The 27,205-nt window shown below is 40.9% G+C and overlaps 1 protein-coding gene across 16 annotated transcripts in view; it reads right to left on the bottom strand.

Moving 5' to 3' along the window:
• Positions 1-7,661: 7,661 nt before the first annotated feature.
• LOC137104396 (NACHT, LRR and PYD domains-containing protein 12-like) overlaps positions 7,662-27,205 on the bottom strand; it is a 30,129-nt gene continuing 10,585 nt past the window's right edge. For 5 of the 16 annotated variants that reach the window (XM_067485490.1, XM_067485486.1, XM_067485485.1 and 2 more), the window contains 14 exons: positions 26,887-27,057; positions 23,211-23,384; positions 21,622-21,795; positions 20,888-21,061; positions 17,503-17,676; positions 15,749-15,925; positions 15,092-15,135; positions 14,283-14,356; positions 11,588-11,643; positions 11,025-11,239; positions 10,494-10,753; positions 9,710-9,823; positions 9,492-9,633; positions 7,662-9,160 (listed from right to left, as the gene is read on the bottom strand). In XM_067485490.1, coding sequence (XP_067341591.1) covers positions 8,796-9,160; positions 9,492-9,633; positions 9,710-9,823; positions 10,494-10,753; positions 11,025-11,239; positions 11,588-11,643; positions 14,283-14,356; positions 15,092-15,135; positions 15,749-15,925; positions 17,503-17,676; positions 20,888-21,061; positions 21,622-21,795; positions 23,211-23,384; positions 26,887-27,057 — 2,314 coding nt within the window. In that variant the 3' untranslated portion in view covers positions 7,662-8,795. The other 11 variants (XM_067485491.1, XM_067485494.1, XM_067485492.1 and 8 more) reach the window with 11 other exon arrangements.

The following is a 27,205-nucleotide window of genomic DNA, read 5'->3' as shown; positions in this document are numbered from 1 at the left end:
CCCGGAGGGCTTCAGCCGTTGTCGCCGGCCTCCTACCAGACCTCCTACCCGACCCCCATAGGGCTTCAGCCGTCATTGCCGGCCACCTGCCCGAATCCTTGCCAAACCTCCTGTCCAGCCCTGGAGGGCTTCAGCAATCATCGCCGTTCTCATGTCCAGCCCCAGGAGGGCTTCTGCTTTCGTTTCTGGCCACCTACCCGGCTCCCTGCCAGACCACCTGTCCAGCCCCGGAGGGCTTCAGCTCGTTCAGCCTGTTTCTTTGTACCCTCCTGTTAGGAGCGATTTCTGTTTATCATTAAGTTCTTACCAATAAACGCTTTTGTTAATTCAGTCCCTCTCAGTCTCCTCACTTGGGTCCACCCTTGCCCCAACTCTGATAGCTTCGTCAGCTGGTCCAACTTGGCCTTTCTTTTGTCTTTCAGGTTTTGCAAAGCATTCCCCCTGGCCTTGAGGCTTGGCTTTGCTTGTCGTTTCTCCCCGCTGTCTGGATCAACAGCTGGATCAACTTCTCCTTCCATCATTCACTAAGTAGTGTTTAGTAGATTTTAGGCTTTGCAGAGAAGGTTTCTTACTTATGTACAGGTGAAGGATCAACATCTATAAAACCAGAGAATGTTGGATTATTTATTATTTGATCTACATCTTTGATTCTCTATTCAGATTAAGGGGCTTCAGTTTGTTGGAGATCAGCTGTGATTCTCTGACCTCAGCTCTGAAGTCCAACCCCTCCCATCTGAAAGAACTGGATCTGAGCTGAAATGGGTCAATTGTACATACAAGTTTAAGTACAGTAATCTCACTAGCACATTCGCAAACAGCTTCATCAAACAAGTTTATCAAAGTTTGGCTGAACTCGCAGAACTCGATAAGAAACCGTGTGCCTCCAATTCAATTCAATTCAATTCAATTCAATTCAACTTTATTTATATAGCGCCAATTCACAACAAAGTCATCTCAGGGCACTTTACAGAATAAAGTCAAGATTATAAAGATATATAAAGAGAACCCAACAATTCCCCCTGGAGCAAGCCATAGGCAACAGTGGAGAGGAAAAACTCCCTTTAACGGAAGAAACCTCCAGCAGAACCAGGCTCAGGGTGGACGGCCATCTGCCTTGACCGGTTGGGGTGAGTGGAAAGGGGAGAGAGAAAAGAACAGAGCAACAAAAGCAACAACAAAACATCGGGCAGATTGGTAGGATCAGTAGCTTCACGCTGGAAGACACACAGCTTCAAAGCCGGGGGACACCTGCAGAAAGGGACAGAGAGAGGGGGACAGAGGAGGACAAAGACAACTACGGGAGAGAACACACAGAGTTAATGACATACAGTGGTGACAATTGCTGGATGAGAGGAGAGGAGAGATGGTCAAGAGGAGGAAAGGAGCTCAGTGCATTGGGGGGGTGGGTCCCCCAGCAGTCTAAGCCTATGGCAGCATAACTATAACTAACTATATGCTTTATTAAAAAGGAAGGTTTTAAGCCTAGACTTAAAAGTAGAGAGGGTGTCTGCTTCCCGAATCTGAACTGGGAGCTGGTTCCACAAGAGAGGAGCTTGATAGCTAAAGGCTCTACCTCCCATTCTACTTTTGGAAATTCTGGGAACCACAAGTAGGCCTGCATTCTGAGAGCGAAGTGGTCTACTGGGATGATATGGTGCTATGAGGTCTTCTAAATATGATGGAGCCTGACCATTCAGAGCTTTATATGTTAGAAGCAGGGTTTTAAATTCTATTCTACATTTAATGGGAAGCCAATGGAGAGAAGCTAGTGAAGGTGAAATATGATCTCTCTTGCTAGTTCCAATCAGCACTCTTGCTACAGCATTTTGGATTAATTGCAGGCTCTTTAGGGAGTTACTGGGGCATCCTGAAAGTAGGGAATTACAGTAGTCCAACCTAGAGGTAACAAATGCATGGACCAGTTTTTCGGCATCACTTTGAGACAGGATGCTCCTAATTTTGGCAATGTTCCGTAGGTGGAAGAAGGCTGTTCTAGAGATTTGCTTTATATGTGAGTTAAAGGATAGATCCTGATCAAAAATAACTCCAAGGTTCCTTGCAGTAGTACTGGAGGCCAGACTTATGCCATCTAGTGTAACAATATGGTTGGACATCATATCTCTGAGATTTTTGGGCCCAAATACTATGACTTCAGTTTTGTCTGAGTTTAAAAGTAAAAAATTGTGGGACATCCAGGCCTTTATGTCTTGTAGGCATGCTTGAAGCTTTATTAACTGATTATTTTCATCTGGTTCCATAGATAAATATAGCTGGGTATCATCAGCATGACAGTGGAAATTTATGGAGTGTTTTCTAATAATGTTGCCTAAAGGAGACATATATAAAGTAAAAAGTATTGGTCCTAACACAGAGCCTTGTGGAACTCCATAGCTAAACTTTGTGTGCATGGAGGATTCATCATTAACATGAACAAATTGAAATCTATCAGATAGATAAGATTTAAACCAACCTAGTGCAGTTCCTGTAATTCCATTTTCATGTTCCAGTCTCTGTAATAAAATGTTATGATCAATGGTATCAAATGCAGCACTAAGATCTAACAGAACAAGTATAGAGACGAGTCCAGTATCTGAGGCCATGAGAAGATCGTTGGTGACTTTTACCAGTGCTGTTTCTGTACTATGATGAACTCTAAATCCTGACTGAAAGTCTTCATACAAATTACTCCTATGAAGGTGATCACATAATTGTTTTGCGACTACTTTTTCAATTATTTTAGAAATAAAGGGGAGATTAGATATTGGTCTGTAATTGGCTAAAACACCTGGGTCAAGACAGGGTTTTTTAAGTAATGGTTTAATTAAAGCTACCTTATAGGCCTGTGGTACATAGCCTGTTTCTAAAGATAGATTTATGATATCTAATATGAATGTATCTATTAAGGGTAAAGCTTCGTTGAGCAGCTTAGTTGGAATAGGGTCTAGCAGACAGGTTGTTGGTTTAGATGAGGTAATAATTGAAGTTAGCTCAGAGAGATCTATGGGTAAAAAGCAGTCTAACAGGGATTGGGGCCTTATCGGTGATTCTAGCACTGCTGTACATGAAGATCTATCTGTAATATTTGGGGGGAGGATCTGGTGAATTCTTTCTCTAATAGCTACAATTTTATTCCTAAAGAAAGTCATGAAGTCATTGCTGCTCGAAGTTAAGGGAATAGTAGGCTCAACAGAACTATGGCTCTTAGTCAGCCTGGCTACAGTGCTGAACAGAAACCGGGAGTTGTTCTTGTTTTCTTCTATTAATGATGAATAATATGCTGTTCTGGCATCACTGAGAGCTTTTTTGTACATTCTTAAACTATTTTTCCAGGCTAAATGAGATTCTTCTAAATTTCTGGAACGCCACCTCCTTTCTAACTTTCGTGTTTCCTGTTTTAAGTTGCGTGTTTGTGAACTATACCATGGAGATCGCCTCTGCTGGTTTACTGCCTTCTTTTTTAGAGGTGCAACACTATCGAGTATTGTACGTAGTGAGGCGGCAGAATTGTCAACAAGATAATCTACTTGTGCAGGAGTAACATTAAGGAGACTACTTTCCATTGTATTAACATATGGTGAAGCAAATGATGAAGAAATAATTTCTTTAAATTTGTTGACAGCTTTTTCACTTAAGCATCTGCTATAGTGGAATTTTTCCCTAACTGCTATATAGTCTGTTATGGTAAATTCAAATGTTATTAAAAAATGGTCAGACAGAAGAGAGTTGTGAGGAAATATGGTTAAATTATCCGCTTCAATTCCATACGTAAGGACAAGGTCTAAAGTGTGACTAAAACAGTGAGTGGGTTTATTTACATTTTGGGAAAAACCAATTGAATCTAATAATGAATTAAACGCAGTGCTCAGGCAGTTACTGTCAGCATCTACATGAATGTTAAAGTCACCTACTATAATGACTTTATCTGTACTAAGCACTAAATCAGATAGAAAATCAGAAAATTCAATCAAAAACTCTGAATAAGGGACTGGAGGATGGTACACGATAACAAATAATAGTGGTTTTTGAGTTTTCCAGTTTGGGTGTGAAAGGCTAAGAGTAAGGCTCTCAAATGAGTTATAACTATGTTTAGGTCTAGGAATTATTGATAAGCTAGAATGGAAGATTGCTGCAACTCCTCCACCTCGGCCTGTGCTTCTAGGAACATGATAATTAATATGACTTGGGGGGGTTGACTCATTTAAACTGACATATTCTTCCTGCTGCAACCAAGTTTCAGTGAGACAGAATAAATCGAATTGATGATCACTTATTAAGTCATTTACTAACAGAGATTTAGAAGATTTAGACGATTCAACGTTCATTTTAATGACCTCCGATTTGCGTAATCGGGCGTCATTAACTCCCACGTGAATAATAATATTACTGTATTTACGTTTATCCTTAGCCAGGAGTTTCAAATATGATTCAACGTCGCCCGCTCTGGCCCCAGGAAGACATGTGACTACGGCCGCTGGAGTCTCTAACTTCACGTTTCTGACTATGGAGCTGCCAATTACCAGAGTTGGTTTCTCAGCGGGTGTGTCGCTGAGTGGGGAAAATCGGTTAAAAACGTGAACCGACTGGTGGTGAACCTCGGGCGTCTGTTTAGCATTAGATCTCTTACGAACCGTCACCCAGCCGGACTGGCTTCCCGGCTGCTCGGGAACTGCCGGGGGACAGCTAGCAGGGGCTAGGCTAGGTTGACCCACACCAGCTACCGGGGCCTGACTAGCTGAGTTGTTTTCCATGGTGCGGAGCCGTGCTTCCAATTCCGTGAGCCTCGCCTCCAAAGCTGCAAAAACCTTACACTTATTACATAAACCATTACCACTAAAGGAGGCAGAGGAAAAACTGAACATAAGACACACCGAGCAAGTGAGAGAAGGAGAAACAGAGGGAGACAGAGAAGCCATTGCTAATGGATAACTGCTAAGCTAACGAAGCTAATATAAGTGAAATGTGGAATTTGTAAACTTTAGCTGGTTATGTTTTGCAAAAGCAGGTGCTTGTGTAATACAAGCGTATGTTACGAGTAAGTATTAATTCTTGTGCGAAGAAACCACTTATTTAAGTAAAAATAACAGCTACAATTAATCAGTAAACAATCCTTCGCTAGAAACCCAAGAGTGTGCAGAAACAGGAAGTGACGCGATACGCTTACCGCACGAGCAGCCAATCCACAGCTACACACTGAACCTTTTTCTTTTACCTTGTTGTGGTCCATAGTTCCTTTACTCCAGCTACCGTGTCACATCAGCACCCTTCAGTAGCTGAGCTGAACTGCATGCTTTCTTGTAGTCAGTTCCTCTGATCCAGCTACCGTGTCACGACTGCACTTCAGTAACTGAGCTGAACTGCAATCTCTTGTCAAAACCCTTTGCATTGCATTGTTCCCTTGACAACTGCACAACAAACCTAAAAGGTAAACTACAAAGGCAACTTGAAAGGCAAACTATCAAAGCTACAGTACAGAAATTTTTTTCCCTCTTTTTTTTTAAGGACAGAGACTCTGCTTAGCTTAGTGAGACAGCTGAGGTTTTTTACGTATCAGCTGAACCTTGGGCTAATTTGCACAGAGCCAGGGCTGCATTATTTCCCCCTTTCTTAAGGTGTAGGAACATTGCACCTGAAATTTGATACACTGTCTGGACTTGAAAGGTGATACACATTTAAGCACCTCAATACTGTATTAAGATCAGTATCAAAAACCCCTGAGCCATTCCTTTAAACCCTCTCCCCTCTGCCACCTCAACTGATGCCGGCACTTCCTGTGTCCCCAAATTATCCAGGTAGATAAACCCTTGAGCATGACAGTTATCAAGAAGGGAGGTTGTTCCAGGATGAGGCTCAGTAAATGCTTAACTATTGTGAATTTCCCATTGGGATGACCTAACCCTAAATCCAGCAGGTCGTTTTAATGTTGCTGATCAATGTAAAAAACAAAAAAATGCTCTAACCTCAGAATCTCCATTCTACAATGTGGACTCTCGAGAAAACCACACAGCAGCTTCACACCTGAATCATGCAGCTTGTTTCAGCTCAGATCCTGTTCTTTCAGATGGGAGGGGTTGGACTTCAGAGCTGAGGCCAGAGAATCACAGCTGATCTACAACAAAGTGAAGCCCCTCAATCTGAATACAGAATCAAAGATGTAGATCAAATAATAAATAATCCAACATTCTCTGGTTTTATAGATGTTTCTCATAACATCCACATAATTGTAAAAGAATTGCTGATAATCTGAGTTCATCATACTAAGGAAGTAAAAAGCAGTTCAGTTTGGTTCAAGACCAGTTCAGTCTGTTCCTGCACAGGAATAATTAAGCATGAACGAGGTAGGGAAACAAAACGCGAGTGAGGCTAAGTGAACACGAATAAGAATAAGGGGGCTAGGAAGACTACACATGAGCACAACTACAGAAACTACAATGGCTTCAAAAAGAGCAAGCAGAGAAAGCTAAACATGAGCTAAAGAGAGGAATCCAGAAACGTAAACACCAGAAACAGCAAATAGAAAGACTGGGCATGAAGAAAACAAAGGAAATTAGGATGACTGCACAAGTGCATGAATAAGACAGCCAGAAAAAAATTGACAAAGGTTAAAAAATAACGATTAGCTGACCCGAGCCTGGGTAAATAAGAACGCAAACTAATCCTCAGTATAAAAACCAACTTGCCAAGTCCACCCTAACAAGGAGAAGAACTCGAAATCTTGTTGATAACAATAGTGAAAACAATCTGGCAATGACGGAAAAAGTGAAGAGTACTTAAGGTGTGGCTGGATGGAGTGAACAGCTACAGCCAGCCTTGGGTGTGTCCGAGGGTGAGAGTGAGTGATTCATGGCAGAGGAAACATAGAGAACCGACCTCAGAGTCTCCAGTCTGGATTTTGAAGTCTCCAGTCCAGCACACAGCAGCTTCACTCCTGCATCCTGCAGCTTGTTCTTAATCAGGTCCAGTTCTCTCAAGTACATTCCCATTTACAGGAAACCATGCGTAGAGTTTCCACCTGCGCCTGACCATGCTGGACTCTGTGTTTGTGCACTAAAATGCTACTTTACATTAGATTTATATCAAACTATAGTAGGTGTGCTCCAGACAATACCTGTTCAATTGATTCTATTATTCAGGAGGTGGATAATTCTGAGTGCAACTGTATGTATTTACCAAAATGTCTATGATCGGAGAAGAATAAATGTGCTGTGTAACTGCACAAAGGAATGAAACATTGTTCCAATGAGATAAAGCTGTATATTTTCTGAACCATCCACCCATCCCAACCTCCACCAATCATTTAAATATTATGAATATATTACAAATATGAAGACCACTAGAGGTCCACACATTATAATTACTTACTGGTGGTCATCAGAATGTGCTGCAAATACCCGGAGCCATCTAATGACACATGAATGTGTTCATCTCTATGGTCTGTCAGTGTTAACACCAATACCCCATCACCTCCTCAACAGACAATCTGAGCTCCCTTCATACTCATGTTCATCTATCAACCGGTAGCTGTGTATTTAACCCATTTACATGGGTTTTTTGTCCGAAACAACATAATGATACTAAAGTTTATTTGTAAAACACTTGTCAGCACAGCATTACAAAAGGTATTTTTTATATGAAAACATAAAGAAAGGGACATAAAATCAGTAGAGAGATAAATAATAAATTTTATTAACGTTGTATTGATGAATGTAGGAGTTACGAAGTTGCACAACTACTAAAGCAAAAGTACTTAGTTACTTTTAAGCAGTGTAACATTAGAAACAGCTGCAGCCGGTTTTACCTTAAAGCTTTTTGAGGTAAAATCTAAGAAGTGGATGAAAGAGTTAATTAAAAGTCGCAGATTCCTGTTTCTCATCTTAATTTGATATTTATGTTGCCGTGTTTTAGTGTGAATCCAGCTGTGTGAATGTGTGTGTGTTAGTGCAGGAACCAGGGCCATGTTTCCACATGAGATGTGAGGAGCATTTTCTGCAAGCACAGCTACATTTCTGCATTTATAGCTGAAGATTTAAAGGCTGTGTTTCTACAAACATCTTTTCTACAAGCGTGAACACATGAAACCTGACCCTAAACCTGCTGACTTGTAGATGAACTAATATGGGAAAACAGACCTGACCTCAATTATCTCAACCTGAAGATACTCGAGGTCAGTGACAGGATCTACTTGTTCCATCTGCTTCCTCCAAGCTTCTGTCCACTTGAGTTTCCAACACAGAGATTTTGTTTTGTTTTACAGATGAACAGCCTCAGTATACAGTCTGATCAGTTTAGATCCACATCATAAAGGAACATCTGATGTAGTCTTAGAGATTTTTGTGAAATCACTAAAATTCCTGTTTAGAGGAACATCTGTCTAAAATTCTCACACTGTAAAATCGGGAAAAGCTTATCATACAAGAAGATTTGTGAAACTTTAATGTCAAGCTGGTATGAATTACATTAAGCAGCTGGTGAAAGTTATTCATGTCACGTTAGCTTCGCGGACTCAGAGATAAATGGCAAACATGATTTGATTGTGTCTATCCTGATCGCTGTCAGAGATGAACTGGTTGCCCTGATATTTGTTGTACATGTTTTTTACTTTTCTTAATAGTTTTCTAAAGAAAGAGAGGGGAAGAAGTTATCACATCTTTTCCAGATTATATCCAAACATTTACAGTATTTGGACAAAGTTAATAGCACCAATGACTGAGTTTTAAATTCATTACATTGGCAAAAATGAAGCTCCGGATCCAGAGTCCTTTCTAACAGGGACTGACAACCTGGATCAGTACTGGGTTTCACAGAATCTGACAAGGGTCCACATGTTTTCTCCTGCCCCTCCTATGCCTCTGTCCTAGCTGCTTTGTATCCAGCTTCAGCTCCTTGGAGAGACAGTGATCCACCTCACAGAGAGCATCGATCAGAGCTGAACTGGCTTCTGTTCCTTTCTTTCGCACCGTGTCGATCAGCGCTCGAGCTTTCTCTGCTCTGTTTACCGTTGCAATTATTTCCTCCATTTCCCCGTCAGTTATCACTCCGGGCTCCAGGAGTTTATCCAGCAGCTTACGGAGAACAGCTTCAGACACCCTCTCAACAAACTGTGTCCGTAGAGACTTCAGCTTTTGCTCTGCTGGGAAACTCAAAGACTCTGCTGGACCAGAACCTGCAACATCAACAAGTCACAAGTCGCTTATTTGAGCCGTGGACTTTTTGCCTACTCTGTGCGTAGTTAGGCTCAAAGACACTTTCTGAAAATACACAGGAGCTGCACGTTTGACTATAGACACACAAGTACATTTGAGAATCAGGCTTCTTCATATTCCATCTCAAATACGGACAAAGCCAGTTCTAAGTTCTAATTTCTTGCTAGGTTTACACATTGGCCCCAGCACTATTTGTATTGAGTGAAATCAGAATGAAGAATAATCAGAGGCGATAACAATAAAGGCTCAATCACTACTGGTCTTATCCACTATAGGTGATAAAAACTTTACCAGTGACATGAACTTCATGCTCCCAGACTTCACCATTTGATTCATCTCGGATTGTTATGGTCACTTCTGCTGTGTTTATAGGCAGACAGATCTCAAACGTTGGGTGGTAATTTGATCCAAACGCCAGGTCAAATGTTGCTTTCTGAAAACCGGCATCACAATGCCACTGTTATTACAGTATGAGAGCTAAACTAAAGGTAACCAATACGTTTTCTTACCTTGGGCTGTATTTTAATGGCAACAGGACAGTCAACAGTGTAACTCTGATCCTTGCTGAGGTAACATTTGGAAGGGACCTGGATGTACTTGCAATCCTTTTGTTGTGCTACGACCTGAAGAAAGACCAGAACAATTTAATCAGAGGGTTTATCCTCACTAGAGCCTGGGGTATTGGGATACTGGGGAAGAAATAAGTATTCAATCTTGTTTTTCATTAAACATTTGTATGATTGATAAACATATCCACATGAAATTAAGACCACAGAGATGGCAGGATAGCTAAAGAAATCATAAACAGAAGGTCTGTGTATTAAACTGCAATAGGCATGGGTGACAAATTTTAATAATTAATTAAATACTAGGTGTGCCAGTTGATTGTTTATTCAATTAGGCTGAAAAATATGCAGAGGTACTTATATAGAGAGATGACTCAACTTTGTCAGTGACTTGGGAGGACATAACCCACTCTTGGGTTATATCTGGTTTCCATGAATTCATCGATGATGAGATTGCTGACAAAAGCAGTAGTTTTAAAGCTCGCAAAGGTATGGGTTTATTAGACAACGAAATATTTTTGATTCACAAAATTTGGGAACCTATTTTGTGATTCTCAGACAGTTAATGCAATATTTCCAAACAAACCATAACATTAGAGCTCACAGTCTACACCTTATATTTCCAATCTACATGATAGCCAAATAAATATACATAAGACTATATGTGTTAAATAACTAAGATATAGATGAGTGTGGACTGAACATTAAGCTGTAAAATTATAGTTACCTCATCCAGAGGGATGTTAATCGGCAGGAGTAACACATTCAGGTTTTGTTTCTGTGTCTTTGAATTTGGTGGTTGAAGAAACAGCAAAATTTGGCTGCTAACTGGTTTCAAAAATCTCTTCACAAGATCCCACACCACACCATAGGCAGAGAGACGAGGGACTTGAACAATTACATGAGTGTCTGTGATCTCTAGTGGTTCGAGGAAGTTCATTCCATCATCAATGATCTGGGCAACACACAGGCCTCCAGAGAGCAGATCTGTGACAGCACATTTATCATTTATCATTTGTCAGACATGTCTTTCCAAAGCAACTTACAGTGAGGTACAAAGCAGCAAAAAATTCAAGTCAAGTGGAAAACATTAAAGCTAAGTGACATGAGAACTTAATGGATAAAAGAATCTCCACTGAACTAAAACATTCATCAACAGATAGGACCGTACAGATATATAATGCCAAACAATACTACACAGACTAGTTTTACCATTGCAGAAAATAAATCCACTCATATACAACAATTATTTTCTTACCATCCTTTATTTCACAGTGTGGGACATGGAGCTGAGAAATGGCATCCACAGAACACTTGATGTCAAACAGCGGCCCTGCAGGTGTCTTCCCAACTGACTGGAGGAGGCTTTTATCCCACTCCACAATCTCATACTGCAGCTCTGCCTCCTGAGTCAAAACAAACACCAGCCCAGTCACAGTACATTGGAACTCCCCTGGACCAGGAAAGCTGAACCTGTAGGACACAGAAGAGCTGACTGACCACAGCAGGCCTGGCAAACCAGGGAGGAACATGGTCTACATATAACGGGCTTCAAACTACAGGGAATGTCCACCCATATATACACAACTGTTCTTTTTCGACTTTTTAAAAGTAAGGACGTGGTTTAGCTCGATTCACGTGCCTTGGGTTCACCTGATGGGACCAACTACATAATATTTCAGTTTTTTTTATAGGTTACAGTACTGGCTGGTAGTTACAGTACAGGTTTTGAGATTTCTTTTTGCTTCCTAACCCATATTCAAACATGATTATGCCTCAGCGCATTTAAAACAGCAATAAGTGATTTTATTCTTTAATTACCTGTATGAGACTTGTTCAGACTCAGTTTGCTGTTCGGGTGTGAACCTTGGTGGATACTGTAATTCAAAAAGAAACCACAATTGTTTGTAGGATAATGTAGCATCTTAATTATAATCGATTAAAGCTGAGTGGTGTGAAGCAGATTCTGCAGTGTGTAGACACACTTTACTGAGGATGTTGTGACAGCACAGATACAATGACCTTAATGTTTTTGAATAATACATTCAATAGGATTCCTGCTGAAGTCCAGTATTTTGTCGTTAATCCACCCGATTACCGACAAAATACATAAAAAACCAATATAATAATGATAGTATCTGCTATTCTCTACTGACCCCACCCCTCCTGGTCCCAGGGCTGGATTTCTTTCCCCGGTTTCCCAGTACCTCCCTGCTATGTGGCCTGCTATAGACAGAGTATAATTTTTAAAGTTTTAAATCAATAACATCAAATAGCACCAATTTCAAAATAGAGGAAAAAAAAGTGCAATTGTGTTAAGACTCAACTTTACTTTGTCACTTTGCCATCATGTGCAAAAAACAGAGCAAATGCATTTGGCAAGAACAATGAACATGTCAAGAACAAGAAGAAGTAGACAATATGTGAGTCTTATCATTGCATCAGTGGCTGCAATGAGCCTGTTTTCACTGCACATCTTTTCAAAACAGGGTTGCATGCTTTTTACTGCAACTCTCATGTCATGCTCAATGTTGAGCTCAGATCTATATTTTGTTTTCACTAAAGCAACAGCTGAAAAGCCCATCTCACATAGATGAGATGTGGCGAAAGGAAGAAGACTGCTCACAGCCCTTTGCCCAATGAGTGGATGCTCTTTCTCCACTCCAAGCCAGAATTCACTCAATGTCTGAGCTGTAAACCTCAGCCTCAGGGTGGAGTCAGAGGTCATCTCAATGAATTGGTCCTATTCAGCAAAACTGAAATTGACAGGTGCAGCTGCATTGAATGGATCCAGAACACAGCCCTACTGAGCAGTGCTGTTTGGGAAGTATTTTTGAAATAATTCTCTCATGGAAGGAATGTGCTGCTTAATACATGGGGTCATTGTGGTGGGTCCAACACTGGCTCACACAAGTTCACTCAAATTCTCAAAGACATCAGTATTTCGTTGATCGAGGCGCCTGCTCCACATCTTGAGCTTTCACGTGAATGCAGTGATTTTGTCTGCCAGGTGAGCTAGGTGCTTGTCTCTGCCTTGGAGCTGAATATTTAATTCATTTAGTTTTCCAAATACTTCGCTGAGATAGGCAAGTTTCATCAGAAACTGTTCATCACTGAACTTGCTCGCAGCCTCATCCTTGCACTCCTCCTCAAAAACATGCAAATATCCGCTCGGAAATCAAAGACTCGTGACAACACTTTTCCTCTAGAAAGCCACCCTGACTCGCTGTGAATCAGCACAGCTGAACGGTCAGATCCCATCTCCTCACAGAGTGTGGAGAACAGTCATGCTTTGAGGGGTCGAGTTTTGATGAAATTGACCGTGCTCACAATCTCTGTCAAAACCTCATTTAAAATCATTGTTCTGTGAGGTAACTGTCAAGAATCTTGAAGAGCTCATCAGCTTTGGCTCTGGTTTGGACGTACTTGCAAAGAAGCAAATTCTCACTCAGTGACTCAGAATTTACAAAATGGACATATGAAATAAACAGTCATTATTGCTTTCAGTATCCTCATCCACTTGTAAAGCAAAACATGTCTTTGAATATTTCTATGATTTGTTCTTCAAGATCTCGTGAAATGTTGTGTATGCATCTGCAACTGTGTCGTTTGAAAGGGAATAGCTTTTGCTGCAGTTGTCTCATCCAGCATAACTGACACCATGTCTACAGCAGCGGGAAGAATGAGCTGCTCAGCGATTGTGTGTGGGTTTTTTGCACTGGGCAATTCTGTATGCAACTTTGAAAGAGGCCATTTGTGCTGTTCGCTGATGCAGATTTCACCATGCGACTTTCCTACTGACGATATTATGCCAGTTTTCTCTAAAAGAAGTCTCAAAGTGGCTTTTTGACATGACTGGGGTGTGTTGTCTCTAAGTGTCTTCTTAATTTATTGGGCCTCATGCTGTCTGCTGCCAACGGTTTAAGACACAAAACACACATAGGTCTTTCCTCTCCCCCCACCATCCCTACGGTGAATCCAAGAACAATATAGGGCATCATCATATTTTCTTTTATTTGGTTGATTAGGCCTGGCGTCTGTATCTTGTTTGTCTGCTGGCGCCGAATCGCCTGTTTTTTTTTTGTTGTCCATGTCACAAATTAATCCATTGATGCTGTTATGACCCCTATGTATGCTGCTGCCTCTCTGTGTGAAAATGTGTTTATGTTGTTCCGCTGCATTTAAGATGCCAACGTTAAATCGTTACTTTCGCACTGGTTCCACGTTTCCCTCCCAGTCCCCTAACTGATGTTGATTTAATTGACATGTATTAATGACCCCTTTGTTTTTGTGTGGTCATTTTGTTATGAGTTAATTAATTTTATTGTTAATAAAGCATAGCATTACTGAAGATGGGCAGAAAACAAGACAAATTTCTGCGCCACACCTGTCATGTCTTTATTGCCCACTTGTAGGGCACATCCCACACTTTGAGAACCACTGAATTAAAGGATTAATGAAGCATCTTGTTGTATCTGTTGAATTTGTGGTATGTCTGGATATGTTTTTCTCTCACCTCCATCAGCTCTGGGTCGTCCTCAGACTCATCGGTCTCTGAGTCTATGTCCAGGTCATCGTAATCCGAGTCATCTGACAAGGACAAGACATCAGTGCATGTGACTCTCTGTCCTCTTTAGACCCGAGTCAAGTACTACAACAATCGAACAGCAGGAGCACAAAGATTTTTTCCATCACTTTCTTCTGCTTTTGAGTGTTTGTTATCATGACATGATGTCTCCAAATATCTTCTGTCATGTTCAGGTTCGTCATATTACAAAGTATACTGTGTTTACTTGTGTACTGTAGGTTAATGAGTAGTATGACATGTAGAGGTAGCTAGCTTAACCTTAGCATAGACAGATTGTTTCCTTTAGGTGGGCTGTCATTTACAGCACACCCAACACTCATGAGACAAAAAACAATGCTGGTGGGTAACAAGCCATCACAGCTTGCTCCACAGGGGGGCAAGTTGGCTGCAGACTGACAATACACCACCAGGTGGTGCGTGTGTGTCTGCTTTGGATGCTCTCAGCTGTGGACTTGTTTTCCTGTATCCTGTATGTTGGAGTGTGTGATCACAGCAGGCACAGTTTCAACACCAACAATAATCTCTGTCAAGGTTAAAGTTTCACAATGCTGAATAACTTAAAAAGCCCGTAGTTTTAAGGTAGAGGGAGATCACTGACACCCCCTGATCTCCCAACGAAGCTCCTTTTTGTTTCTGTTTGAATAAATCAGCTCTTCAAGAAATGTCCATAAAAAAGTTTCCCTGGCATTTAACAAAAATATACATTATAAAAACTTTTACACAGTTTCAGTACTCACATGTGTTTTCTCTGGAAGCTTTAATCACACTGCCCCAGCCAAACCTGTGGAACAAACATAACCACAATCATCATCAGCCTCACCAAGTTGAACATCAGTGATCAGTGCGTGCAAATGTAGGAATAAATGTAGGAATATAACCAGTTTTATTTTGTAACTTATTTTGTAGCAGTCATCTGGACCCCTCAGGCATTCATCAAAAGCTTTCAGGGGGAGGTTTGTTTGATACATTCACATTACAGCATTTAGTACTGAATTCAGACCCAATCACACCATGTGTGCAACAGTTATATCAGACATATTTCTTCCAGTTTGACTTCAGCAGAATCTTCTCCATGATATAACAGGAGTGAGATGTTTAAGAACTCATGTGGACTTTGATCTGGTCGTTCTGACTGCAGATCTTATTCTGATCTATGAACACATAAAAATGGCCCAAACCTGAAACCAAATTTGAAAAACAAGAACAAAAAATCAGATTTTCTTTGCTTAAAATTTCCAGAAAAGAAAAATGTAAGTCACTTAAGAGCAATGGTCAAATGGTCATTTGACCATTTCAGCTGTAATGTGAATGTAAAAAAAGCAAGAGAGAGGAGGGCAGAAACTTCAGCAACTGATTGAAAAATGCAGTTTTAACTGGGCTTAGTATCTACTGACCTCAGAATCTCCAGTCTACATTCTGGACTCTCCACCAGATCAGACAGAAGCTTCACATTTGGCTTTTTCAGATTCTTGTTCCCACTCAGGTTGAGTTCTCTCAGATGGGAGGGGTTGGATTTCAGAGCTAAGAACAGAGAATCACAGCTGATCCCTGACAAACTGCAGAGACTCAATCTGAAAAAAAGAATAAAACATGTAACTTCAGTTTAAACCATTTAAAAATCACTTCACCTCTTTACTTCGTGCACATTTATCTGCATTATAAAATCAAGAGGTCCTCATTAATCCACCACAATAACCCATATAGACATTGAGAAACCACAATACGTCAGTGTGTTGTGACTGTAAGCAGTAACATTGGCGTGTGTTTATTGTAAATGTGAGCAGTGTTACAGAGGTGTCACTCTGTAACACTCCAGGAAAGACACATCTGTGTATACAATGTCCCAGAATTCATTCAATACAAGGACAAACATCTCATCTCAGCATTTAAAGGACTCTGATGTCTGGCAAATCTGTCTAGGCAAATCTACCCATGTACCTTAATCCTTTATTTCTTCCTGATGGATTTAATTGGACTGACTAGGAAATGTTCTTGTCTCCATCCTCTGATTTCTGCTTTTCAATAATAATCAGAGTTGATTAGACTGTTCTTCTGTTTTCATGGTGTAGATTTCAACCAGGATACATATTCAGCAGTAACTGGACCTTCCAGATGGTAGATGGTAAATAGTCGCATATATGGTGCTTTTATCCAAAGCGCTTTACAATGTTGCTTCCCATTCACCCATTCACACACACACCGATGGCGGTGGCTGCCATGCAAGGTGCTCACCTGACCCACCGGGAGCAACTTGGGGTTCAGTGTTATGCCCAAGGACACTTTGACTTGTAGCCGGGAACCACTGACCCTGTGGTCTATGGTCAACTGCCATACCAACTGAGCTACAGCCGCCCCAGATCCAGGTCAATTTATACTACAATCCTTTAAACACAGTCACTGACCTCAGCTGATGTCCATTTAACTCACTGTGGGACTTTGGAAACCAACTGGCTGCACCACTGATGATTTAGATGAGTTACACTAAAGCAACTGAATCTTTATGCAGTCACTCTGATTGACTGATCTTCTCTCACAGAGAACTCTCGTTTTTAAAATTAAAAGTTTCCATTGCTATAGATATTGAACATTTTTGAGATTTTATTTTAAGACATGATTAATAGAGAAAAGTGCGCAAGCCTGGCAACCTACTATGGCAGCAGACCAGCACAGGCCAGAGCAGGTATCAACTTTAACAGAGCAGGCTTGTAGAAAAATAATACAATTAGGATTATGTTGTTGTTGTTGATATGCAAAATCTGCAGCTTAAAAATCCATGACACTGAACACCACAACACTCAGTTTCACTAAAACACGCACAAAAACGATGTGTGAATGCGTGTGGTTTACGTAACTTATTGGCTGGCCAAATTATAAATTTCACCACAGCTTAAATCCTGTATTAGGATGTTTTTCAGATCTCTATGACCAAGTTGACTGGCAAATGACCTGGGAACAGTCCGAATAAAACGGAAGCAGTTCATGTAAGTTAGCATAAGATACTGTAGAGTCTAATGTTATTCATTCTGACATGTTAACATTTCAGCATTTTCACAGACAGTGAATTTCTTATGCAGTCAGTATGTAAGTTCATTGGCACAACTTTTAGATCATATTAATCTCAGCACACAACTAAAAAATGTTGTCTGACCTCAGAGTCTCCAGTCTACAGTGTGGACTCTCCAGAAAACCACACAGCAGCTTCACTCCTGAATCCTGCAGGTCATTTTCACTCAGATCCAGTTCTCTCAGATGTGAGGGGTTGGACTTCAGAGCTGAGACCAGAGAATCACAGCTGATCTCTGACAAACTGCAGTAACTCAATCTGAAAAACAAATAAAACAAAAAGCGGCTGTAGTTCAGCTGGTAAGGCACTTGTCTATGGACCACAGGATCAGTGGTTGTTGAAGTTGTCGAAGTGTCCTTGGGCAAGACACTGAACCCCAAGTTGGTGGGTCAGGTGAGCACCTTGCATGGCAGCCACCGCCATCAGTGTGTGAGTGTGTGAGTGTGTGAGTGTGTGTGAATGGGTGAATGGGAATAAACATTGTAAAGCACTTTGGATAAAAGCGCTTTACCATAAGCGACCATTTAAAACATAATTAAAAAGAAATATTCGCTTTATCAAGCATTTTTCAGTTTTTTTAACCGAATTTAATTTCTGATTTATGTAGAAAAAAAACATCAGTGAGAAATACAGTGTGTGAGCTCTGGACCTGTAATCATTAAGCATCTCTGAGTAAGAAATCACTCCTAACTAGTCAGTAATTGTAATAGTGTCAAGGTTTTTCCTACTTTTAGGACTAGGGCAAAAATGTAGCAGATCTATGGTGGTGTTAACACTTTATGATACTGAGCTCATTAAAAAGATTAAAACATGTTTCACAATTAACAGGTTGGTCTTGGTCACTGGTTTTATTCGAGACAATTCGGGATGAAAATTTAGTGTCCTTGGGATTTGAAATCTAACTGAGTTAATCACAGTAGAGATTAGGAATGGACCCACAAAATGAGGAGCCAGCTTCTTGCTCTCTGGGGGTATCTGGACAAGCAAACTTTTTGTCTGACTTGGTATACTGGTTCATTGTGATACCTAGTAGCCTATTGTAGCTCTGGACAGTCTTCAGCAGGGCTTGAGGGGCTCTCCTCCATGCAGGTTATCAGGGCGCATCCCACTCTGGGGTGACAAGTTAGACAAAAGGAGTGGCAACACCTGAGAACCTTAGAACAGAGGTAGGCAGGGATATATAGCCACTTTCTAGGGCAAGCAGAGGGAGTCGGAATGTCATTATGAGAAAGAATCTATTCTTCTATGTCCAACTTGGTGACCCCAAAGCATACTGAGGTCAGACAGATGTATTCACGAGGGTCAGTGATATCAAGGGGATCAAAATCAACTTTGCAGTTCTTCGGGCCTAAAATCTATATTCTCATCATTTGTCAGAACTGGAAATAGGTGCTCTGCGTGATGGCCAAAACCTCCCAATGTCCCACGTTGTAAGTAGAAGATAGGCGACAAGAAAGGAGGTGCATGGATGGATCCTATTGTGCTTTCTGCACATTGAGAGAGTGTGACCCACACTCCAGTGTCAGAAGACAACAACCTAGACAACTTATTCCTCTGGGTCAGCCAAGGTCAGGAAGGGACCAGAAGTGAATCAGGTTTTTAACTGGGTAATTGCTCAGTTGGCTTCAAGAGTCCAGGCGATTTTCTTTACTGTAGTTAACTGTTGGAGTGGTGCAGTGACAATCTGATGAAAAAAAAAGTACAAATTGGTAAAACCCAAAAACCTTTGTAGCAGTTTACTTTTTTCTAGGTTTGGCCACTCTAGTATCACCTCCACCTTCACTGGCTCTATCTATCTCTATCCTGGTGAACAGGATGATGTTCTGGATAAAGGTAGTGGGAGAGTAGAACTCAGTTTCAGCCTTGAGGTACAGGTGATTTTACAAGAGGTTACCGAGGACCCTCCAAATGTGTTGAACGTGTGGTGTCAGATTAGGTGAAGATCAAGATGTCATCTAGAGAGATAAAACCAAATTTGTTTAGCATGTCTCCCATTACATCATTGACGAACTTCTGGAACATTATAGGGCACTGGCTAATCTTAAGTGCATCAATATGTATTGTAAATGGCTTCTTATCTTGGTAAAATAGTAGCACCATGAAAAAGAGCTCAAAAGCAGAGGAGATAAGTGAAAGAGGTAATTGTTATCTGATTGAGACATCAAAAATCTATGCAGACACGGAGAACACCATCTTTCTTCCAACAACAACAAAAAAAAGGAAACTGACACCAGCTAGGGAAAAATATGGTCTGAAAAAGACGGACCCACCGTCAGGGAAGGTATTGATGTATCTTTCCATGGAAAGCTGTACAGGTGCTGACAGGGAGTAAAGCTTGATTTGTGAAGGCATGGTCCCAGGTAGAAGGTCAGTTCAACAATCGTATGGTCTGTGAGGATGGAATGGAAGTTGATTTAACTTTATTGAAAACCTTGTTAAGGTCCAAGTAAACAGAGGATTTAATAGAAAGGTTGGGAAAGCCTTCTTGCAACCCCTCCATCTGATCCTTACTGCTTACAGAACAATCCACACCCAAACAAAGAATCCTTCCCAATTGCCAGTCAAAATGTGTTTTCTGTCTCTGAAGCCATGTGGCTCCTAAAATAAGAGGTAAGCGGAGAGAGAGGATTACAAGAAAGGTGTTTTTCTCATGATAGTTATCATTGGACAAGTAAATTGGCTCGGTTTTGCATGCACTGGGCTTAAAAGATGATGGTCAAGGGCTCTAATCTGCAAGTTTGGAAAGTAGAAGTAGAGAAAACTGGTTGTCAGTAAGTTGAGCCTGCAACAGAGTCAATATAGATGGATAGAAATATACATTATTCATCCCAATGGGAAATTCACAGAAAACAGAAAGAGAAAGAGTTTGACAAGGAAGGTGCTTTTGGATCTGAACAAAGGGGCTGCAAATGGATGAATTCATCTCTCGAAAGATGACCAAAGGGAATACCTCTGCTACTCTGGAAAGTTCAATGTGGTACGACAACGGCTGCAGAGGCAATTGCAAGGAACACTGGATCAAGAACTCCAACTGTTCATCCAAATGTGACAGCTGTTAAGGTCACCACAGTACCTTTTGAACGGACAGATTCCACAATCCAAAACACTTTCTTATTAACAGGTATGACTTCAGTTTTAACAACAGATTCCTTCATTAATGCATTTATGTTATGTACACCAGCACAACTCCACCATCAGCTCTGATCTCAATAATTAACACAACACATCTGTCCATAACCTTGTAAAAGTAGCAGAGCTGCTGTATTCGATTGTACAGGTGTACCTAATGAAGTGGCCAGTGAATATATACATTTAAATCAAGTTATATTTTTTTTGTCTATCAGGACACTAAAAAAGAGATTCCCAAAGGTTGTCCTGTTAAAACACAAGAAAATTGTAAATTTGTAAATTTAAATTTACAAAAATAAAGAATTTTGTTAATTTAAACACTATAAATCACTGAACTGACCTCAGAGTCTTCAGTCTACAGCGTGGACTCTCCAGAAAACCCCACAGGTCCTTCACTCCTAAATTCTGTAGGTCATTGAAGCTCAGGTCCAAATCCCTCAGACAGGAGGGGTTGGACTTCAGAGCTGAGACCAGAGAATCACAGCTGATCCCTGTGAAACTGCAGTGACTCAATCTGAAAAAAAGATTAAAATAATTTGATGGTAAAAGAAACTCTTCTAGAGATTAAGAGCTTATTAGACAATAGCAGAATTTTCCTCTTTAGGATTATAAAAGTTTTTAAAATGTGTAGCTCAACATTGTTCTTCCACAGTCAGCGAACTAAACCAAAGAAGAAAAATCACTTCACCAGTGTGGATCTGTATAATTTCAGTCTTATAATCAGAATTTTAGTGTGAGCACATTTTTCAAATATTAGTTGTTTTTTTCTGTTTGTTTGTTTTTTGTCCCTTTGGCTTATCGCGCAAGTTCAGGGTTGCCACAGTTGATCATTGTCCCATTGTTGATTGGGCTTCTATGCCGGATGCCCTTCCTGACACATCCCACCCAAATTTCTACCACACTTGGACTGGCACAGCTGGGGGTTTAGTGTTTTGCCCAGAGACACTTCGACATATAGCTGGGACTGGGGATCGACACACTGACCCTGTGGTCCATGGACGACTGCCTTGCCAACTGAGCTATAGCTTTCCCCTTCTTTGACATATTTGTACTGAACTGAAAATATGGTCTGACCTCAGAGTCTCCAGTCTACAGTGTGGACTCTCCAGAAAACCACACAGCAGCTTCACTCCTAAATCCTGCAGGTTGTTTCCACCGAGGTCTAGTTCTCTCATATAGGAGGGGTTGGACTTCAGAGCTGAGACCAAAGAATCACAGCTGATCTCTGACAAACTGCAGTTCATCAATCTAAATAAAGAATAAAAGACTTAAGTTCATAAAAAAAAGTTCCCGTTTGAAACCATCAATGTTTCATCATCTGATCAAAGCTGAGATCAGGATTTTCTCTCAGGATTCTTCAACAATATATTTCTGTCTTACTTCTTTATTTGGACATTCCATGTTGTCTTTGTGAAGACAGAACAATCTGATCATTAGTGATATGTTAGTGTCTAAACTCTGCTAAACACCAACCACAACCTATTGTCTGCTCTTATTGATCAAACCTTCAAACTAAGGTAAAGTGGTTAGTACTGCCGCCTCACAACTAGAAGGTCCATGGTTTGAATTTTCCCAGGATAAGCAGTTAAGAATAATGGATGGATATACTGCTGTATTCCTGTTACAGTTGATAGTAGTGTCGATGAAAGTTCTCAGTTATCCAAGTGTGGTTATTTGGCAGTTGAGTCATGTCCGTTGGACTTCAGTGGACAACTATTGCCCTTACTTTCACCTCTCGTTTTGTCAATCTAATGAGCACATACTAGTCAATGAAATACAAAGGACCCCCATGGAGGATGTTGCTGGGTCTTGTGGCCAATGTTCACTTACACTGGAGAAGCTGTGCTATATTTCCAACTAAAAAGAAAGAAGTCCAGTTGAAATGAATTAACTTCCGGACAGATTATTGGAATGCTCTAATGTTTGCACAATTTATTTGCTTTTCTATGCACCTTACACCATTTCTAACCTGAAAAACAGAGAGAGATTCAATAGTTGAAATTGGCACAGTTCATCCATCACATTTGCAGCCATAAGCTTTGTTAGTTTTTTGTTGCTTGTTGTAGCCTGTCTTGATGATTAAATCAGAGAGGGCTCGTCTTTGTTGGGGTGTATGCCCGCAAGGTTTACTGTTTATTGTTCTGCTGTTTAAATAAATCTTTCATGCGGTCTAAGGTTGTGTTTTTTGCATTGGAACTAATCTTACCACTACCTGGACACAATTTACATTTTACCAGTGGCAACACTTTTTCTTCTTCTTGGTGTGTGTCCTCGGAAACTATTGAACTTGGGTAGTTGTCATATAAATAATTGGCTGAGACTGTTTAAGCTAAATTTAAGCTATTGTTGTTGTAACATTACATCACATGCCTATGGTGAAATCCTACAGCAGCATTTGGACTGTAAGTAATTTCAATAGTACCACAAACCACTGATAAAACCTCGAGACAGATGGAAATAAGGTCAGGATGCACAGAATTAAGCAACCTCAGAAATCCAATTTCTCCTACAGGTAGAATGGTGACTTTTAAGCAAGGAAAGGGATGTAAGTTTCTTTGGGGTTATGCTGTAGCTTACTTTGTCATTTAAACTACATTTTTCTGTGACTTTTTCTCTTTTGAGGGCCAAAAAGCCCACCATGGTAGCATAAAAATGTGTCTCACCTCAGAGTCTCCAGTCTACAGTGCTGACTGTCCAGGAAACAGCACACAAACTTCACTCCTGAATCCTTCAACTTGTTGGAGCTCATGTCCAGTTTTCTCAAGTGGAAGGGGTTGGACTTTAAAGCTGAGACCAGACAATCACAGCTAATCTCCGACAGTCTGCAGTCACTCAATCTGAATAAAGAATCAAAGATGTAGATCAAATCATTAGTAATCAATCAGATATGTCCTAATCAATGGTGTTAGAGTGACTTTGTCCTTGTGTTAATGTGGATCATCATAATTTCAGCCTTCTACACACATCATCCAAATGTCAATACAACATTCATACACCTATTCATGTCAGCACTGATTCAGAACATGCTGCTCACCTCACTCATCTCTGGAATTATAGGACAAATGTCAAATTACATATGGTATAGGTTTACAACAGTAAAAGGACCCTTACAGGTTCACTAAAATCCTGAGAGAAGCAATATCTGGGAGACTGACAAGTCCTAGGGTAGTCATGGAAGAGTTCCTCAAAGAATGCCACAGCGACCCTCTTAGGGGCCAGGCTTTAAGAACACACCTTATAATCAGCAGATTCAAATCTTCTGAGGAACAAGTAAAGATCAGAGAATATATATGCAGAGAAGTCCAAGATATTGTACAGAAAGCTCAGTTGGCATTTGCCCCAAGACCAAGTAGTATACCTTTTAAAGTAAGTAGTACAAGAGATGTCCAATACTAATCTAAGGGATTTAGAAACTTCAGAAGAAGGTGTCGACAAAAGGCATCATACCATAGCCCTGGAAAGCAGCAGAGAGCAGTTTTCTACAGCAGGAAACTGACTTCTTTGAGAATAACAAATTCTGAGCCATATTTCTCCTGAACATCAAAAGGTGCAGGCCAAAAGGATCACTACCTGCATGTTCAAGAACCAGTAATAATATACTGATACAGTGAGGAAGGAAGGAAGGAATATCTGGGGGGGGGCTGTAGCTCAGTTGGTAAAGGCAGTTGTCCATGGACCATCATCGATTGAACCCTCAATAGCCCATTCCCCTTCCCAGCTGTGCAGTGCCGGTCCAAGCCCGGTAGAAAGTGGGGAGGGTTGCATCAGGAAGGGCATCCGGCATAAAACAAATCAAGATGCGGACAATGATCCGCTGTGGTGACCCTGAACTCACAGGATAAGCCGAAAGGACAAAAAAAAAAAAAAAAAAAAAAGTCCCTCAACTGAAGCTGAAGTCCCTCAACAGGATACCAGATTTCTGGAGAGCCCAAGTGCTGGAAGATGAAGATGAGGATCAGATTATCACTAATGTTTACAGATATGTTTGTTCTGTAGGCACAACTTAGATAGGATCCACGAGTAGATCTGTAATGTTTTCAAGGTGTTTTAAGGCACATAATTGACCTAATCTTTAGAGGTCTACCGACTGGTCTCCAGTTATTTAGTCCTCATCCGTGCAGAAGGCAGCAGGTTCAAATCCCACCCCACCAGCTGTGTCCCCACCCAGCCACCAAGGGTGACCTTGGTGCCGGTCCTGCGCCCAGATAAAAATGCGAGGATTGCAGCAGGAAGGGCATCCAGCATAAAAACACATGCCAAATCAAGGTATGGAACATGTTCCGCTGTGCCGACCCCTGAAGAGACACTTCTGGACAGTGATCTAAGATGTTGATACTGGAATCTGTGCCTTCACCTTCCACATCATTTCTAACTCCTCTTTCAGCCCTTGGTATTCCTTCTTCCTTATGTTGTTATTGCCTGGGATTACTATATCTACCACCACAGCCTTGTCTTTCTGTTTGTCCACAACTACTATGTCAGGTTGGTTGGTCATTACCAGTTTGTCATTACCAATTTGTCAGTCTGTATCTAGAAGTCCCAGCTCTGTCATTAGCTCTGTCATTCTCCACCACCTTTGCAGGTGTGTACCATTTTGACTTTGGGACTTCCAGCCCATACAGGACAGATGTTTCAGTACACTATGACAGCCACTTGATTGTGGCATTCCATGTATGCCTTTGCCTGCTAGCATCTTGCACGCCGCTGTTATGTGCTGAATTGTCTCAGGGTCATCTTTGCACAGCCTGCATTTGGAGTACATGCCTTGCAGGGGTTTGTCCTTCCATGAGGGCTCCTGCTCTTCTTGCTCTTGCTCCTCTGCTTTCTGCTGCCTGAGGTATTCACTAAGCACGTCATCACACTGGGGCGATCTTCCTGATGTATTCGTGGATCTTGGTTATTTCATCCTGGATAGTCACTCTGACGCTCACTAATTCACTGTCTACTTCTTTCCAATTAGTGTACAGTCTCAGGATGCATTGTAGGGAGCTTCTTTATCTTAATGCCTGTGGCCTTTATCTTCTCTTTTAGCCAGCTGCTGGCCAGAGAAGGCGTAGATGTTGATTGCCTGGACTTTTTTCCTCCCATTCAGCTGACTTCTCAGGACTTGCCTTACTCTTTGCAGGTATGTGGTAGTAGCTGCTTTCCTTGTGGCCTCTTCATTTGCCTTTGGGATAGCAAGATAGTTGTACCTATCCTAATATCTTGCGCATATTAGAACACTGAGCTGTTTGTTGTTACTCTAGATGTTGGTTTTCAAAGTATCCATAGGTACCACATCCTCCTCTCGCTAAGTTTACTTGTAGAGTAGCATTCCAGTAACTCTGATTCTCATCTCTTGTCCATGAATGTTTTGTTCATGTTCCAGTAGCCCATTTCTCATCAGGTTGCCCTGGTTCCCCAACACCTGATGCAGACTTTGTGGACCCAGGCAACGTCCGAGCTGGTGTGACTCTTTTTTTTTTTTCCAACGCTCATTAGCAATGAAGAAGGCAGGTATCAGTAAGGGCCTTGCTGATGGGCCCTGTGATAGAAATTTCCCTCTTTCTTAGTCAAGTGTTACCAGATTTTTGAAGAATTGAAGACAGGACTCAGCATGATGAAACATCTCAGTGTAATACATGTGGGCATGGAGAAGAATATTTGGATGTTGGTGTCTTCTCTCTTGCATCTCTCAAACCCCTTTTTATTTATACTAAAACTCAACAAAGGAAACACCCTTGCCAAAACATGAATAACGAAACCTGCTGCATGCATTTGACAGTCACTTTCTTGTCCCTTTTTTAGGTCATCAGGTCATGTCAGTTGTGAAGCAATGAAATCCTTTTAATGCAACTTCTTGAAGATCTTGTGACCCCAGGACCCACTATCTACTACATTGCTTTGGGCCATGTAACAACAAAGTTTCTCAAGTTTCTTAAGCATTCCTCTAAACATGACGCACCCTGTGACTTCTTGTCCTCTTTGTGACCTCTTCAATAAACCCACCTTGTTTGCCTGCTAATTATCTAACCATGGAGCTAAATTTACTCTATTTACTCTATACTCCACAGCCCACACTCAATGTTGACCACACCCTAACTGGGAATCGACCTACTGTACCAAAGTCAGTGGTGTCAATCACTGAGCTATACAGCTGTGTAAATATGTTCTTGGTCTCTCTATATATACTGAGGTATTGATCTTGGTTAAGGTGGTCTTGACTAAACAGCCATCAGCAGTGAAGTTTCTTAAGAGCCCGTTTTGGCCCTGGAAACTTGCACATATAATATATGGAAATATATACACATGTGGGCTAAAGATATAAAAAGGTTACTACAATAGTAACAAGGTACTGACCTCAGAATTTCTAGTCTACAGTGTGTACTTTTCAGAAAACCACACAGCAGCTTCACTCCTGAATCTTCCAATTTGTCACTGAGCTCCAGTTCCCTAAGAGTTGAGGGGTTGGACTTCAGAGCTGATGCTAGAAAAGCACAGCTGATGTCTGACAAACTGCATTCACTCAATCTGAATAAAAAAATCAAACGGAGATAAAAATCATTAATAAGCCACTGGCAGATATGATATACACTATTATATTTTTACAACAAAATGTAAATTTCCCACTGGGATGAGTAAAGTATTTATCAATGTCCAGTAATTCTTAAAGTTTTAT

This window comes from Channa argus, chromosome 19, assembly GCF_033026475.1.
Source record: "Channa argus isolate prfri chromosome 19, Channa argus male v1.0, whole genome shotgun sequence".
NCBI lineage: Eukaryota > Metazoa > Chordata > Actinopteri > Anabantiformes > Channidae > Channa > Channa argus.
This window is presented reverse-complemented; position numbering and strand designations above follow the sequence as displayed.